Source organism: Cornus florida, unplaced genomic scaffold, assembly GCF_030987335.1.
Source record: "Cornus florida cultivar Cherokee Brave unplaced genomic scaffold, ASM3098733v1 CherokeeBrave_3.0.0_Hap2_Chr10, whole genome shotgun sequence".
NCBI classification, from domain to species: Eukaryota; Viridiplantae; Streptophyta; class Magnoliopsida; order Cornales; family Cornaceae; genus Cornus; species Cornus florida.
This window is the reverse complement of record NW_026775580.1, coordinates 78,239,488-78,255,297: the sequence shown is the minus strand read 5'-3', so window position 1 is coordinate 78,255,297 and position 15,810 is coordinate 78,239,488. Positions and strand designations below refer to the sequence as shown.

At 32.6% G+C, this 15,810-nt stretch overlaps 2 protein-coding genes across 2 annotated transcripts; both read left to right on the top strand.

Annotated features, from left to right (window-relative positions):
- Positions 1-964: 964 nt before the first annotated feature.
- On the top strand, positions 965-2,953 carry LOC132277914 (uncharacterized). Its single transcript, XM_059779755.1, has 3 exons — positions 965-1,810; positions 1,970-2,204; positions 2,367-2,953. The coding sequence occupies exons 1-3, from the start codon at positions 965-967 to the stop codon at positions 2,951-2,953; spliced, it is 1,668 nt and encodes a 555-aa protein (XP_059635738.1).
- Positions 2,954-10,446: 7,493 nt separating this feature from the next.
- Positions 10,447-13,724, top strand: LOC132279127 (cinnamoyl-CoA reductase 1-like). The gene is made up of 7 exons (XM_059781056.1): positions 10,447-10,620; positions 10,774-10,943; positions 11,092-11,277; positions 11,407-11,569; positions 12,263-12,452; positions 12,602-12,764; positions 13,352-13,724. The coding sequence occupies exons 1-6, from the start codon at positions 10,506-10,508 to the stop codon at positions 12,741-12,743; spliced, it is 966 nt and encodes a 321-aa protein (XP_059637039.1). The 5' UTR covers positions 10,447-10,505; the 3' UTR covers positions 12,744-12,764; positions 13,352-13,724.
- Positions 13,725-15,810: the final 2,086 nt, after the last annotated feature.

The following is a 15,810-nucleotide window of genomic DNA, read 5'->3' as shown; positions in this document are numbered from 1 at the left end:
GCTTTCATACTTTTTATTTTATATTGATATAAATAATATTTTAATAATTGAATGACTTTTTCTCCACTCAATGATACATTAATACTTGTGATACTTTTTGCTTTATTTGGAAAACAACTTTTGCATTCTTTATTCCGTAACTCCAGATAGCAGAAAGCATAAGTTAACTCTGTTTTCATCTAGTTTTGGAAAGAAATTCTAGATCTCAGTGTTTGCGATAGAGTCAGGACTCGGGAGGTCCGGGAGGAAAGATCAAAGATCCACTCTTTGATTTACATCATTTACAAGTAAAATTTATTTTATTTTATTTTATACAATTTAGATACCTAATTTGTTTTATACAATTTATAGGTAAAACTTTTTTATATATATACAATATATACAATTATACAATTTACATAATTTAGTTCGTTTTTTTTTTCGTTTTTATTATTATTATTATTTTTTTTTTTTTTTTTTTTTTTGCAATATGTGGTTTTTTTGTGCTATGTGTCAACGATTTTGGGTTTGAGGGTTTCAATTTCAAAAATTATGGTTCCAATTTACTAATGTTTAGGGTTTCAATTTCTAAAAATTATGGTTGCAATTTACAATGTTTATTGTTCATTTGTCCCATAAAATATATTAAAGGGGAGTCAGGAAACTAAGCAGTTGATTTGCACATTGGAAAATTGACATGTATGCAGTATACAATATGTTGTATGTTTAATAGTTATTAGTTAATATGATATATGGACTCAGTAATTGCAATTTACAATTACAAGTTTACAACCAATTTTTTGCGTGATTCGTGAATAATATATTTCTTTTTAAAACAATTATGCAGAAAATTGATCAAATATTTAAAAGAAAATCACAGTTGACACCCCTTGTAGAGAGAATAAATGATGAAAGTTTAAAGCAAAGTCGTATCGACGTCAACTTTGATGATCTTCCAGCAGATCTAGGACTGCGAACTCGAATAATGAATTATCATCCTAATATTCGAGACAAGCTCCGTAGAGCATATTATCTAAAGGGCCCTTTTCAGCCTGTGACTCATAAATTTCCTTGTAGAAATTTCGGAAAAGGGACACGTCGTTTCAACCCTGCTTGGTTTAGTGCTTATTCTAATTGGCTAGAATATAGCATAGGCAAAGATGCGGCATTTTGCCTATGTTGTTTCCTTTTCAAGCCTGATATTGGAGAACAATCGGGAGGTGACTCCTTTGTGGGTGAGGGGTTTTCAAATTGGAAGAAGAGTGAAAGACTCAAAATTCATGTTGGAGGCCCTAATATTCTCCACAACCAAGCTTGGAGATCTTGTGAAGCTTTGATGAACCAAAATCAACACATTCCAACAATTTTCTACAAGCAAACAGACCAAGCTAGAATTGAATATCGAACTCGTTTAACTGCATCAATTGAATGTATCCGATATCTTTTACACCAAAGACTTGCATTTCGTGGACATGATGAATCTGAGGATTCAAACAATCAAGGGAACTTTCTTACACTTTTGAGATTTCATGCTGATCACAATAAAGATGTAAAAGCCGTTGTATTGGAAAATGCTCCTGCAAATTTGAAATTAACGTTACATGAGATCCAAAAAGAAATTATTAATTCCATTTCAACAGAGATCATCAATTTTATTATTAGAGATGCATTTTTCTCTATTTTAATTGATGAGTCTCGTGATGTATCAATAAAGGAGCAAATGGCTATTGTGTTACGTTATGTGAAGAATGGGAGTATCATTGAGCATTTTATTGGTATGGTACATGTTAGGGATGCAACTGCTCTCTCACTTAAGGCAGCGATTGATAATGTATTTTCTACACATTGATTGAGCATTTCTAGACTGAGTAGGCAAGGTTATGATGGGGCTAGCAATATGCAAGGCGAGTTCAACGTCTCAAAACGCTTATTTTGAAATAGAACGAATTTTTTTTTTTTTTTTGTTCATTGCTTTGCTCACCAACTTCAGTTGGCTCTTGTTGCTGTGGCAAAGAATCATAGCCAAATTTTCACTTTTTTCTTATTTGTTACTAATGTGGTGAATGTAGTTGAAGCATCTTGTAAACGCCGTGATATGCTTCGAGAGAAACAAATTGTTAAAGTTATTGAAAGACTTAACAATGGCGAGCTTTCAAGTGGGCAAGGCCTAAATCAAAGCACTTCTCTTATACGGCCGGGAGACACTCGTTGGGGGTCACATTATGGTACTTTAATGAGTTTAATTACAATGTTCTCATATATAATTGATGTTCTCGAGATTATCGAAGGGGATGGATTTAGATCCGACCAAAGAGGTAAAACAACTATTCTACTTGGGACAATACAATCCTTTAATTTTGTATTCAGTCTTCATTTGATGACGACAGTGTTGGAAATGACAAATGAATTATCAAAAGCACTACAAAGGAAAGATCAAGATATCGTGAATGCTATGTCTTTAGTCAAAGTATGTAAGCAGCGACTACAAATGACGAGGGAGGATGGATGGGATTCTTTACTCGAAGAAGTTTCTTCATTTTGTGAGAGATATGGGATTGATGTTCCCAATATGGATGATAAGTTCTTTGCTCAAGGACGACGACGACGTAAGATGGAAGAAATGACAAACTTGCGTTACTATCGTGTTGAGTTGTTTTATTCGGTGATAGATATGCAACTTCAAGAGCTAAATAGTCGTTTTAGTGAGGCTAGTTCTGAGTTACTTCTTTGTATGTCATGTTTATGTCCAGATGATTCATTCCTTACTTTTGACAAACAAAAAATAATTCGTTTTGCTGAATATTATCCAAAAGAATTTTCTACAGTCAAGCTTAGAGAACTTGATAGTCAACTTGCGAATTATATTATTGATGTGCGCTCTACTAGTAGCTTTGAAGGATTGAAAGGGATTTCTACTCTTGCAAAAAAAATGGTAAAGGCAAAAAAGGACAAGGTGTATCCGTTGGTGTATTGACTTGTGACATTGGCGTTGATCTTACCAGTTGTGATTGCCACGGTGGAAAGAACATTTTCTGCTATGAATATTGTAAAGAATGAATTGCGTAATCGAATGGGAGATCAATTTATGAATGATAACTTGGTTGTATATGTAGAAAGAGAGATATTTAGGAGCATAGATAATGAAGCTATCATACAACGCTTCCAAAAAATGAAATCCCGTCGAGGACAATTGTAATGTATTGAATGGAAATACTATCAAAAATCTATATTTTGTTTCTTATATTTGTCAAACATTTTAACTTTGTCCTTTTTCAGTTGAACAATAAATTATTTTATTAATTTGAATTTTTCTTTCTCATTACCGAAAAACATCTTGTTAATTTGCTTGTTAGTTTAAGATTAAAATAATTAAACAAAATCTTATTTTCTTTGGTTCTAGGATTCACAAAGTGCTTGGACTTGGAGATGGAGTATGATTGCTTTCCGATGGCTCAAAATTCAACCGTTATCTCAGCATGCGTAGGTAATTTTTTGTTGTACCTTAAATCAATATTCATATTTAATTAAATCACTACTTGAAAATTTTGTGATTTTGCTATGATTTTTTTTGTTTGCCTTTTGATATGAAAAAACAAATTAGAATGTTAGTTGAGTTTTTTTTTTTTTTCGTCAAATACACTACGCCCCCTCTCAAATGAAATCCTGGCTCCGCCCCTGCATCCACATATAATTACACACATAAATATCTATCTATATATATACACACACACACACACACATCAATCTCATCCATCCATATATATATATATATATATACACACACACACACACACGGTGACTGCGAAGGGTGAATCAGGGTACGTCGGCCGGATCGTTTTGGGTTGTGTATTGGAGTTGGAGGTAGAGGTGGAGGTGGCAGTGGCCAGGCGAGTTCGGATCAGCGGCTACAAATCACAAGCGACGATGGCCTCAAAGGCCCAGTTCGAGCACCACCGGCAGTATCACAAGGGTCGGCCGGATCGACTTTTGATGAAGTACCAGTGATGGACATAAGAATATAGGAGGCAGTGGCCGGAGGGATACATGAGAACGAGTTGGGGCTTGGTGCTGTACGAATGAACTCGAAAGATGAGGTTGCCTTTCGGGTTAATACAGAGAGATAAGAGAGAGAAACATGTTTTTGTAAGAGGAAAGAAATTGAAAGAGTTTTAGGGGTAAAATCGTAACTTTAATAATACACAAAAAAAATTTAGATTTTTTCATTAAACAAATAGTTTAACTCTAAGGACAAAAATGTAAATTCATATCAATCCATTAACCACAAACAGTTTCTGTTATATTGTGGCATCTTCTGTCTACATGTACAAGATGAAAACCAGAGGGGTCCTTTATGTAATTTGCCCCTTTTATAATTGAATTTTTCAAAAATAGTTTTCAAAAAACTAAAATCAAACAATTTTTTTTGTACTGAAAACAGATAATTGTTTTATAAGTGAAACATATTTTTGAAATTCCATTGCAAGCAATCATCCTCAAAGCTTTGTTTGGTTCACATATTTTGTGAGGAATATGAAGATAAAAGAAATACCAATCTTATTCATAATTTTATTAAAATAGAATAAAATTAGAAAACAAAATTGGTTGGAAATATGGGTGCGGGTGCGGGTGCGGGTGCGGGTGTGGGTGTGGGTGTGTGTAGAATTTTCACCCTTCCCTTTCATAGTTATTAATTTTTTCTGATATTTTCGTTTGTTCCTTGGTAAAATATTTTTTTTAAGTAAAATATATTGACAACCAAACACAGAAAATAAAAATTTTATATTCTTTTCAAAAAAATATTTTACATCAAAACAAACTGAACCTAAGTGATTTTTATTAAATTGTATTTTGTATTATTTGTATAGTATGCGAATTGATTTTAGAGTAGGAAGTTCCAAATTCGTTGGGCACCGTGGCACATTCACCCTGCTAATTTTATGTAATACAGGGGGTGAATGGCAGTACGAAAAGGGAATGTATATAGATATGTCAAATATAGGGGTATGAAAAGCTGATTGAATGTATGTTAATGAAAAATGAGGCTTAAATTGTTAATACTTAAGCATTTTCAGATGGTTTGTGACTAACTGCAGGAATTTGGAAGATGCATTGTTGTTGTGAATTGTAAAACATCATTTTCAGTAATTAAACTGGTGGTTGGGTTGGGCTTGAAGCCTGGAACCTTTCTGGTCAAAATTGGGCCCAAGATGTAACTTGAAAGACAAGGGAAACTGCTATACTTTGGACCGCATTTTGTATCTCATAAGGCCCACTTTGGGGCAATATTGAGTTCTTTGTCGCTCTCTGTGTTTAATGTTGTGTAGTACTGTATTAGTTCTCTGTCACTCTGACCGTCCAAATGATGCTTTATATGAAAGACCATTGATTCCTGCAACTTTCTGGTTCGGGCGGTGATTTTGATTTAAAAATTTTATTAATTCTCCTCCCTGTATAAATATTAGCCTTTCATATGCGATCAGTAACTTTTTGGTTCGGGCGGTGATTTTGATTCAAAAATTTTATTCTACTTCCACGTAATGAAAAAAAAATTATTTAAATTGATAAGCCAATTCAGCTTTGTCAATTTTTTTAATATTCTAGAATTCTCCTCCTTTCAATAAATATGAAAGTCTGTATAAATCTTACCCTTTCATATGAAGGGCTAGAATTCTCCTCCCTGCATAAATCTTAGGGTCCGTTTTGATTTTTCAATTTAACGCTGAATGCAGAAGACAGTAAGTGTTTTTTAAAAATAAGCATGTTTGATAAAATTTTAGGACACCACTTAATATGGTAATTACCGCTTAAAAGAGGCCAAAATTTTAAGGGTTGAAAAGGTTGCTTATATGTTATAGCTTATCGCAGAACACCCTAACTGATTGGGTTTAAATAATAAATTTCTAATGACTGTTCTACCCTCATATAATTGCATTCTCTCTTCTGGGGTTTTTGTCTACGATTTCTCTAGGGCCTCTCTACCATTTCTTTAGACTCCTCTCTGTGATTTCTCTCTGCGTCTGAAAATAAGGTGAGTTCTCTCCTTTGAAAAACTCTTCTATATATATTTCGTGATTGTATTTTATTATTTGTTTTTGTTACTTTTACATGATAGAATATTTTACCTATAATATTTTAAACACGACAAATGGCCTTTTGGTTATATTTAAATTGATTCATATATATTTAGTTGCTTATTGTTGCTAATGAAAATGAATTACATGAAACAAATTCCAAAAAAATAAAAAACATAATTCTACCTAATGTTGATATTGATATATTTTAAACTATTACCATTCATATTGATTCACTATATATAGAAAATAATTATTTATATAAGAATTTTATTCAATTTCACATACTTTCTTTAATATTGTTAACACCATTTTATACCCTACATAAATATTATGTAATTATTTATATTTTAAACTGTTACCATTCATATTCATATTGATTCACGATAAATAGAAAATAATTATTTATATAACAATTTTCCATATCCTCCACCAAGTTAGGTGTTTTTACTATTATTTTTTTAGTAATAATATTTTTGAATATTTATTTATCATGCAGAAAAAAAAAAAATTTACTTATCATATACTTTATTAATCATTTTAAACATATTACATTGTAGATAAATATTATTTGTGTGATGCTACATACACACACACCCCGAAGATTTATGGTACCTTATCGTACACCTTATACATTTGAAGTGCAAAGGAATATTATGAACTTTTTGAACAGTATGGGATTGAGAATTTGCAATTTGAGACTCCACCTAATATTGCTCGAAATTTGACATCCTCTGAAATTCACACCACAGAAAGACAATCCGGTCAAGTGTTTATGGTTAATTTGCGTAAAGAAATTGAAAATGACTCGTTTAGATCTTGAATTTAAAATTTTATATGTTTAGTTTAATGTAACATTTTTGAGACATTTACATTTTTTAATGAGTATGGCTTGAAAATTGTTAATTATTTAAGTTTGAATTTATATTTTTTTATGATTATATTTGACATTAGTATTCATTGTTAAATTGATATATTTCATTGACTGAATGTGATTGTTTTATTAATATTTTTGTATTATAAATATAAAACTATTATGAGTATCAGATATTAAGAGCAAAAATTTAATATATACAATTTTACTTCAACTTTTGTATATAACAAACAATCTCAATGAATTCAGTATTTAAAATTAAAACGTTATCAAACAGGTTTTCAAATTAATACATTAAATGCTTTCTCAGTTGGGTATAAATCCTAGTCTTTCATATGAAAGAAAATTATTCAAACAATTGTAGTAGTGCATAAAATAATGATCTTTATTGAAAGCCAAATAAGTCCTGTATAAATCTCAGCCTTTCGTATGAAAGATCAGTGCCTTTCGTATGAAAGATCAGTGCCTTTCATATGAAAGGAAAATATTCATAGTAGTGTAGTAGGGTGTTTTGAAAAGAAAATTCAATAACAAAAGTAGCCAAAAATAAAGTAACCCATATTATATATGGGTTAAACAATATAAATTAAAGCACAGGCGTAACAACACTCTCCAAACTCTCCAAACAAGCCACCGCTTCACCATCGCCGGAGGAAAGATAGAGAGTATTGTGATAGGGGCTATTGTGATGATCCACGAACCGAAATGTTGTTTCTTCTTGTAGATTGCACATAACAAACTCGGCATTATCGATGACAAACATATTTTCATCATTGTATATGAAATCCAAAGACTTGAAGGTAAAACCTGTCTCAAGTCTCAACATAAAATTCAAATTTAGTCCAAGACTCTTTTACGCCATATTCCTGCATCACCCAACAACACTTGATGCCATTAGCGTGGTAGGAAAGGCATCCTTTCACTATTCCAATCAAAGCTTCTTTCTCATATGAGAATATCAAGTTGTCAGGTAATGGAACAGACCCGAATTTTTCTTCAGATAAACTAAAAGAAGTCAATTTAGTACTATCTTGACTGTGCTAGTGTAGATTTCCATTCAGGAATACCCCACCTGGATTGGAGAAGATCCTATTTTTAGAAGTATAAGCGAAGAAAGAATGTAGGAGTGTGTTTTAGGTCACTGTATAAAGGGACCAAGATTTCAGTTGTTCTCCTAAAGAAAACAATCGAGGAATAAGAGTCCGAAGAGGATTCTAGTGGAGGAGTTTTCAACATACCCAAGAAAGAGAGTATTGAATTTTGATAATCAGGGATCGCGTATTGATCACTCGTGTTCACTAAAAGTGACTGATGTTGGTGGAGTTGGTAAGGATCGACCTATATACCTTTCGTACCTTTAAACGAGGTAGAGAAAGAAAACTCTTCAAGAATTTAAGATCGGATGGAGTTCCTATCACCACTAGTTGCTCATTTTTCGTCTTTCTACAGCTTCACCACCATAGTTCGAAGAGGAGACGGAATACGTGTCACGTATTCCTTATGCTAGTACAGTTGGAGTTTGATGTATGCAATGGTTTGCACTCGCCCTGATATTTCACATACAGTAAGTGATATAAGGATGATCCAGGAAAAGGACATTAAGAGAGGAACATCTGGAATTGTACTCCACAAATTTGATTTATGTGAATATAAACTGGTAATGATTTCGCCGGGAGAAGGGTTGGAGATTTGAACAACCTTGTAGTCTTCATCGGATGAATCATAGCCAAATCCACGTGCTGCAAAAGTAGGCGGGTTAAATGGTGAGTCTTGCAATCTGATCACTTCTCTGGTTGATGGATTCACCAAGTATTGCGACTATGAATACAAACTATAACATAATAGCAAGCCACGGCAAGAGCCGACGATTCTGACCAACTATTTCTTATGATTATGATCAAAGATGTCAATTGGTTTATCTCCATCATCACACGATGAAGCTTCACCGCTGCGGCCAAAAGACAAGACATAAAGGCTCCTCTTTGGATGAGGACCATGGGCAAATTGGGCGAAGGGGTAAGGACGATTTTGAATTTGCTAGATCGAGCAAGGTGAAGCTTGACGAAGTGAGGATGTGTGAAGACGGTGAGCCAAGACTTGGATACAGACTTGAACCGTGCAATAGACTTGACCGGTAGCTCGACTGTATCTCCATCATCAGATCGGACGGAAAGATTGGTGATAACTCGTCTACCTTCATAGCCATACCTCAACTTGCACTTCAAAAATGGGATTTTGCAGTCAAAACATTGATTTATTTCTTCATTAACAACAATTGTGTTGAGATCATGATATCACTGCACCGAGAGGTAATTAGGGTGTTAGGGTTTCATATATATATATATTGTTTGGAATCAATTATTTTAGGATTTGAAAAAGTAATCGGAATTATAAAAGGAATTGGAATTAAAATGAATTCTGAGTTGGATTTAAAATAGGATTTCGAATAAAAATAATATTATATTATTTTTGTCTTTGTTTAAATAATAAATAAAAATATTTAAAAGGAATTGGAATTAAAATAAATTTAAAGTTGGATTTAAAATGAAATTTCGAATATAAATAATATTATATTTTTTTTGTCTTTGTTTAAATAATAAATAAAAATATTTATTTTATTATCAAATATGCTTCAAAATTACATCAAATACATTATATAACTGAAATATAAAATTTATTTGAGCAATTATTTATTAATTAAAAAACTAACTTATTAAAGGAGGAATAAGTGCAGAAATAATCCCTAAAATATACTCTGCATAGTTTTTACCTCCTATTTAAAAAAAGTATGCAAAAATATCAATAATTTTTTCACGTTGTGCAAAAATATCCACTCTGACATAAATTAGTGTTATAATACCCCTTCTGCTCTCTTCCAAAAATACCCAAAGAGGTATATGATACAAAGGAGTATATGATACTAATAACATGACATATTTGGCGCATCCAATATTTTTCTCAAAAAAAAATGAGTAGGACCATTTATTTTTTATACTTCAATATTAGATCACCGATGCACAACGTAGTAATTAACACGACAATAGTTCTCGTTGAAGATTGAAATTCGGAACATATAAATGGAGGTGTTATTATTAAAAAAAAGTCTTATCTTTTTATTCTTGATTATTTCAAAATAATTGTCTAAATTAAATATCTAATATACTCTCTCTTTTTTTTAATATTTTTAATTTACTCTTCAGTGCACCCAACATCCGAAAATTCATTCCCTATCCCTGTACTATAAAAATATTAAAATTAAACATTTAAAAATTAGATTCTCAAAAATATATATATATTGATGGGGCAGGGGCCATGGGAAATATTAATTAAAATAAAAAATTACATAAATAAAAATGGTTGTCGGTCTGTCCTATTCTCTGACGATGATGTAGCAATATGGTTTGTTGGCGGTCTGTGATTTTCTCTTTCTTAATGAATCTATGACGTGGCACAGTAACAATATTAGAATATATATATATATATATATATATATATATATATTCATTAATACGGAGTAGCTTATACCCCACTCCGTATTTAAAAGGAACAAAAAGGAGAGAGATCTACTGAAGTTTGTATCAATGGCGGAGAAGAAGATAGTGTGTGTGACAGGAGCGGGAGGCTATGTAGCTTCGTGGCTGGTGAAATTTCTACTCTCCAGAGGCTACACTGTTAATGGAACCGTCAGAAATCCCAGTAATTTTTATTTTTCTCTCCTTTTATCTCTAATTCTCACTTTACTAAATAATCAATCAAATATCTATAAAAAAAAAAATTAATAATAAATAAATAAATAAAACCTAAGATTCTGATCAAGCTTCTTTTAATTCCCTCAAATATATGTTGCAGGTGATGAGAAGTACTCTCATTTGAAGAAACTTGAGAAATCATCTGATAACTTGAAACTCTTCAAGGCAGACATGCTTGATTACAACTCTCTTTCCCCACCCATCAAATATTGCAGTGGAGTGTTTCATCTTGCCAGTCCAGTTCCCATTGGCACTATCACAAATCCGGAGGCAAGAAAAATATAGGCCTTGATTTAGTTTTCTATAACTGAAAATAAAAAAAATTGTACAAAAATCTGTTTGATTGACAATTTTTGAAAACACGTTTTTCGAATTAATATACGATTGAGTTCGTTTGTCTCTCACATTATTGTTTTAGGTGCAAATGATTGAGCCTGCCGTAAAGGGTACACAAAATGTACTCAAGGCATGTTCTGAAGCAAGTGTTAGGCGAGTCGTGGTTATGTCCTCGTTGGCTGCTGTTACCATGAACCCTAACTGGCCCAAGGGTCAATTGAAGGACGAGACTTGTTGGTCTGATATAGAATTCTGCAGAACTACTAATGTAATTACTTAAACTAGTCAAGTACAAACTTATGGTTCTGATAGATACATTGTCTATTGATTTTGAATTTTTTATTTATTTTTTTTAAATTTCTGTTTATCGATAGCATTGGTTTTCTGTTTGTTCCAGAACTGGTATCATTTTGCCAAAACCGTAGCGGAAAGTGAGGCTTTTGAGTTAGCAAAAAGAAGTGGACTTGATGTTGTAAGTGTGTGTCCAGCCATTGTTTTGGGGCCAATGCTGCAGTCCTCAATGAATGCTAGTAGTCTGGTTCTCCTTGAGCATTTGAAAGGTATCTGCTTGTACCATATCTGTATAATTCTCTTATCTAAATAGATGTATGTGGTCTGCCATACACACACTTTCCCAATTGTTCTAAATAGTTTGGGTACGCTCTGAGGCCATCGGTCTTTTAACATATTAATTGAGCCCTTCCAGATGCACCATATCAGATATTGATTTTAACTTAGTTCGGAGTTGTTGCAACAGATCTTATGGACCAAAACAACAAGAAAAAAATGCGAAAATAACAATCACATGAAGCTGCAACATATAAGTTATCTTCTACCAAAATCCCAAATTATGATCGAGTTCAAATACAAGAGAGACACCTCATTAAATAACCCAAACAAAATCCAAACAAAGCTTATTATATATTTCAACATTTTTCTGTCACATTCCAAAAGTCAAGACAGGCATTAGAACAAATTGCTAGCAGATATTGTAGCTTGGAGTTCATGTCTTCCATTTTTGCAGGTATTATCTTCATTTATGATACAGATTATTTTGCCACTAAAATTTTGCCACTAAATATTAGTAGTTTGCTTCAAATTTACAAGCTTTATTGATTACTATTACAAGTCATCTTTTTCTTATTCAAGTCGTATTGATTTTAAATTAAAATGCTTAATTTTCAGTGAATTACATATCATTTAAAGTTATAACATTTTGTGAGTAGCATTTTTTTTCCTATATGACCTTCCAGATGGAAATGAGGAAATGGAGAACAAGGTTCGGATAATAGTAGATGTACGTGATATTGTTGAAGCGATGCTATTGTTATATGAGAAGCCCGAAGCTGAAGGAAGATACGTATGTAATGCTCACACAATCAAGACAAAATATTTGGTGGAAATGCTCAAAGGAATGTATCCTAACTACAATTATCCGAAGAAGTAAGTGTCTGCCATCATAATATATACACACACATATATAATATTCATTCAAGGACATTGCCAAAAATAACTAAATAATAGATGAAACAAATTGAACAATCCTAGATATAACATGAGTACATTTATATTTTGGTTATGGCTATTGGCAGATTTTGCGATTGGGAGGAAATTGAGGAATTGAGTTACCTGAGCTCAAAAAAATTGCAGAGGTTGGGTTGGAGTCATAGACCATTGGAAGAAACTCTTGTTGATTCCATTGAAAGCTACAAACAAAATGGACTTCTGAATTAGAAGCACTCAGCCCGTTTGCAGGTTAGGTTTGTTTCATCAAGCATGCCCCGATCTGGACAATCTTTATTTTCAGACTTTCTGTACTATAGATGATATAAGTGTCTTATTAATTAGTATTTGTGGGGGTTGAATAGCCTAGGAAATGATATGAAAGTGTATGTTACTTGATGTTATATAGGCACTCTCTTAAGAGTTATATGATTGTTTTAGATGCTTCTGTGCATGTTGGTTGTGTCTATGGCTCTTTAGGGGCTTATAGATGGTTCATGAACTGTTTAATATAAGTGAAGGTTACGCTTTTTGAAACACTCTGTTATTGTTTTCAAACCTTGGATGTGCTCAAAATATCCTGTGTGAAAAAGGAAGAAAACATATTTTCGTAAGTCCATTGCAAGCAACATTCCTCAAAGATTTGTTTGGTTCACAGATTTAGCGAAGAAAAGGAAGATAAAAGAAATACCTGATTCACTTATTAATTTGTTGTCCTGTTAGCATTAGTACAATTAAATATCAGATGAAACAATACTAAATATAACATTAGTACAATTAAATTTTAGTTATGGTTTTATATTAGCTTGATTCACTTATTTATTTATTGGCAAATTTAGTGAGGGGGAGCAAATTGAAGAGTTGAGTTCAAAGAAATTTCAGAGCCTGGGTTGGAGTTATACACCATTGGAAGAAACTCTAATTGATTCCATTGAAAGCTAAAGAAGGAAAGGACTTCTAAATTAGAAGGACTCGGTGCGTTTGCATTGGAGGTTAAGTTTGTTTCATCGAGCATGCCCCAAATCCTGACCCTTGTTAATGTTATGGAAAGTATATAAAAGTGTGTGTTACTTGTTATCTATCATAAGCACTTTCTGAGAGTCATGTAGTTGTTTTAGCTGCTTCTGTGCTTCTGCGCATGTATTACACAGCATTTATAGCATGTTGGTGGTGTTTGTCTCTTTATTCTAAGAAATATTTTTGAAACTCCAATCTTCTTCATAATTTTATTGTTGTATTAATTAAATTAGAAATCAAAAATTTTCAGAAAGGGTTGGAAATATGGAGGGAAAAAAGAAAGGACATTTCCAAATTAATATTTTCACCCTTGTTTTTCCACTAATATTATAAATGGTGTATATGTGTGTTCACTGTTGAGACTCTTAATCATCCCCTTAATCCCAAATGAATTATGTGGTTCGAGACTAACTGCAGTAATTTGGAAGATGCACTACTGGTGTGAATTGTAAACATTGTTTTCAATAATGTTCTGTTGAAGTATGAAATCCACGTGAGACCTTGGAGAGAGATAGAATCGTACTCACTACAACAGGTTTTGATTCAATCCCTTTGGCTTGTTAGCCCATGACAGTTTTAAGGAAATAGTACTGAAGTTGTAAGTTCTGAGAAGTACCAATGTTGAAGTTTTGGCTATTAGAAGAGGCCACTTTTGACACTATAAGGAATTTTGAAGAGAATGGTCTGTTGGTAACCACTTTTGAGTTTTGACACTACTTTTCAACTACTTAAATTTGGTAACATGGTTACCAAATATGCGCAAACATAATTATTTTTAATAAATTACTTTTAAGCAGTTGAAAGTAGTGGGGAGGGTGGCAACTCGTGTTGGTGTGTTCACACGATTACGATACAGGCACGATTAGAGTCGATATGAATACGACACGATTATTAATCATGTCAAGACATTTAACATGAACAAAGCGAAACACGATACACGTAATCCGTTTAATAAATGTATTAAAACTTAACACGATACGAAAAGACATATTTAAGTCATTTTTATATGAATATGACACATTTATTCTACACATTTAATTAAATGAATCATTTTTTTGACGAATACGACACATTTATCTGACACATTTAATTAATCGGCGAATTATTCTGTGTCGACACGATTACGACACGATTACAGCACCAATATAATTTGTTCAAACCCAAATCATCTTCTACCGTATCATCTTTTATTGTGCGTGTCTTCTTATCGTGTCAGATATTGTCAAATATTACCACCCAAGGGAAGTCTAGTGACAAGCCAATATGTGCTGCACAGTTTGACCTTTGCTTATGCTTCTGGCAGATGCTTAATGGGCCTATCTGTAAGGCAGTCCATACTGCTGCATTCTGCTGCTCTTTTATGTTTCTGAATTTGCTCTTCTTTTATCTTTCTCTTATAAAAAGACTGAATTTGCTAAACATGTCCCTCATAATGTCACCACCCACTCACCCTCTGTAAATACTGTAAATATTATACGAGATAATGTCACAATCCACCTACTAAATGGTGTTACTATCCATTTTACACACTCTTTTCTTTGTATTATTTTTATGATTTTATTCGGAATGCTTTTACATATTTAAGAATATTCACATACAATTGTCATCAAACTTTTTTCTCGGGACAATATAAAATGTTACAGACAATCTCTCTTATGCATAATGCATAAATGAGGCACAAGTGGAAGATAGTTTTTAATTTGAGAAAAATTAAATCAATTTATACATAGTCATTAACCATATAAATACTATGAATTATGAAATCTTGTGTTATCCATATATTATTGTGGAAACTTTGATTATCAAAACCTTTTAAATTTTGGTGTGATATATAATTTTTCATCCCACTCAATATGGTGTAATTGACATGTAAATTCATTGGATAGAAATCATAGAACCGAAAAATATATAAAAATCGGAAAATCTTAATCCTACTAAATGCCATTTCACTGAAATAAAAAAATTAAATAAATAAATAATAAATTGTTGGACCTTAAAGAAGAGAAAAAGAAAAAGAAAAAGAAAGATAGACCTTTCTCTGATTTTCTCGTGCCTTTCCAGAGCAACTGATTCTTTAGAACCACCAAAAACCTAGATGCACAGTGGTCCCATTCATCACAATGCTGAGCTGTTAAGGGTGGCCCAGGCCAGAACATGTGTATTTGGACCCCACAAGACGTAACCCCAGCCAGTAGCTTCAAGAATCAAAATGGCTTAAAAAATGTATATCCACCAAAGTACTGAATATGACTCTTTTGTTCTTTATAATTAAAAGAATTCT

Bases quoted from the DNA above. Each gene is read 5' to 3' on its own strand.
- LOC132277914 (XM_059779755.1), top strand. From the start codon at position 965: ATGAATTATCATCCTAATATTCGAGACAAGCTCCGTAGAGCATATTAT. The intron at 1,811-1,969 runs GTATTTTCTACA...CACCAACTTCAG, and splicing joins TTAAGGCAGCGATTGATAAT to TTGGCTCTTGTTGCTGTGGC. The intron at 2,205-2,366 runs GTACTTTAATGA...TGATGACGACAG, and splicing joins TCGTTGGGGGTCACATTATG to TGTTGGAAATGACAAATGAA.
- LOC132279127 (XM_059781056.1), top strand. From the start codon at position 10,506: ATGGCGGAGAAGAAGATAGTGTGTGTGACAGGAGCGGGAGGCTATGTA. The intron at 11,570-12,262 runs GTATCTGCTTGT...ATGACCTTCCAG, and splicing joins TCTCCTTGAGCATTTGAAAG to ATGGAAATGAGGAAATGGAG. The intron at 12,453-12,601 runs GTAAGTGTCTGC...GGCTATTGGCAG, and splicing joins AACTACAATTATCCGAAGAA to ATTTTGCGATTGGGAGGAAA.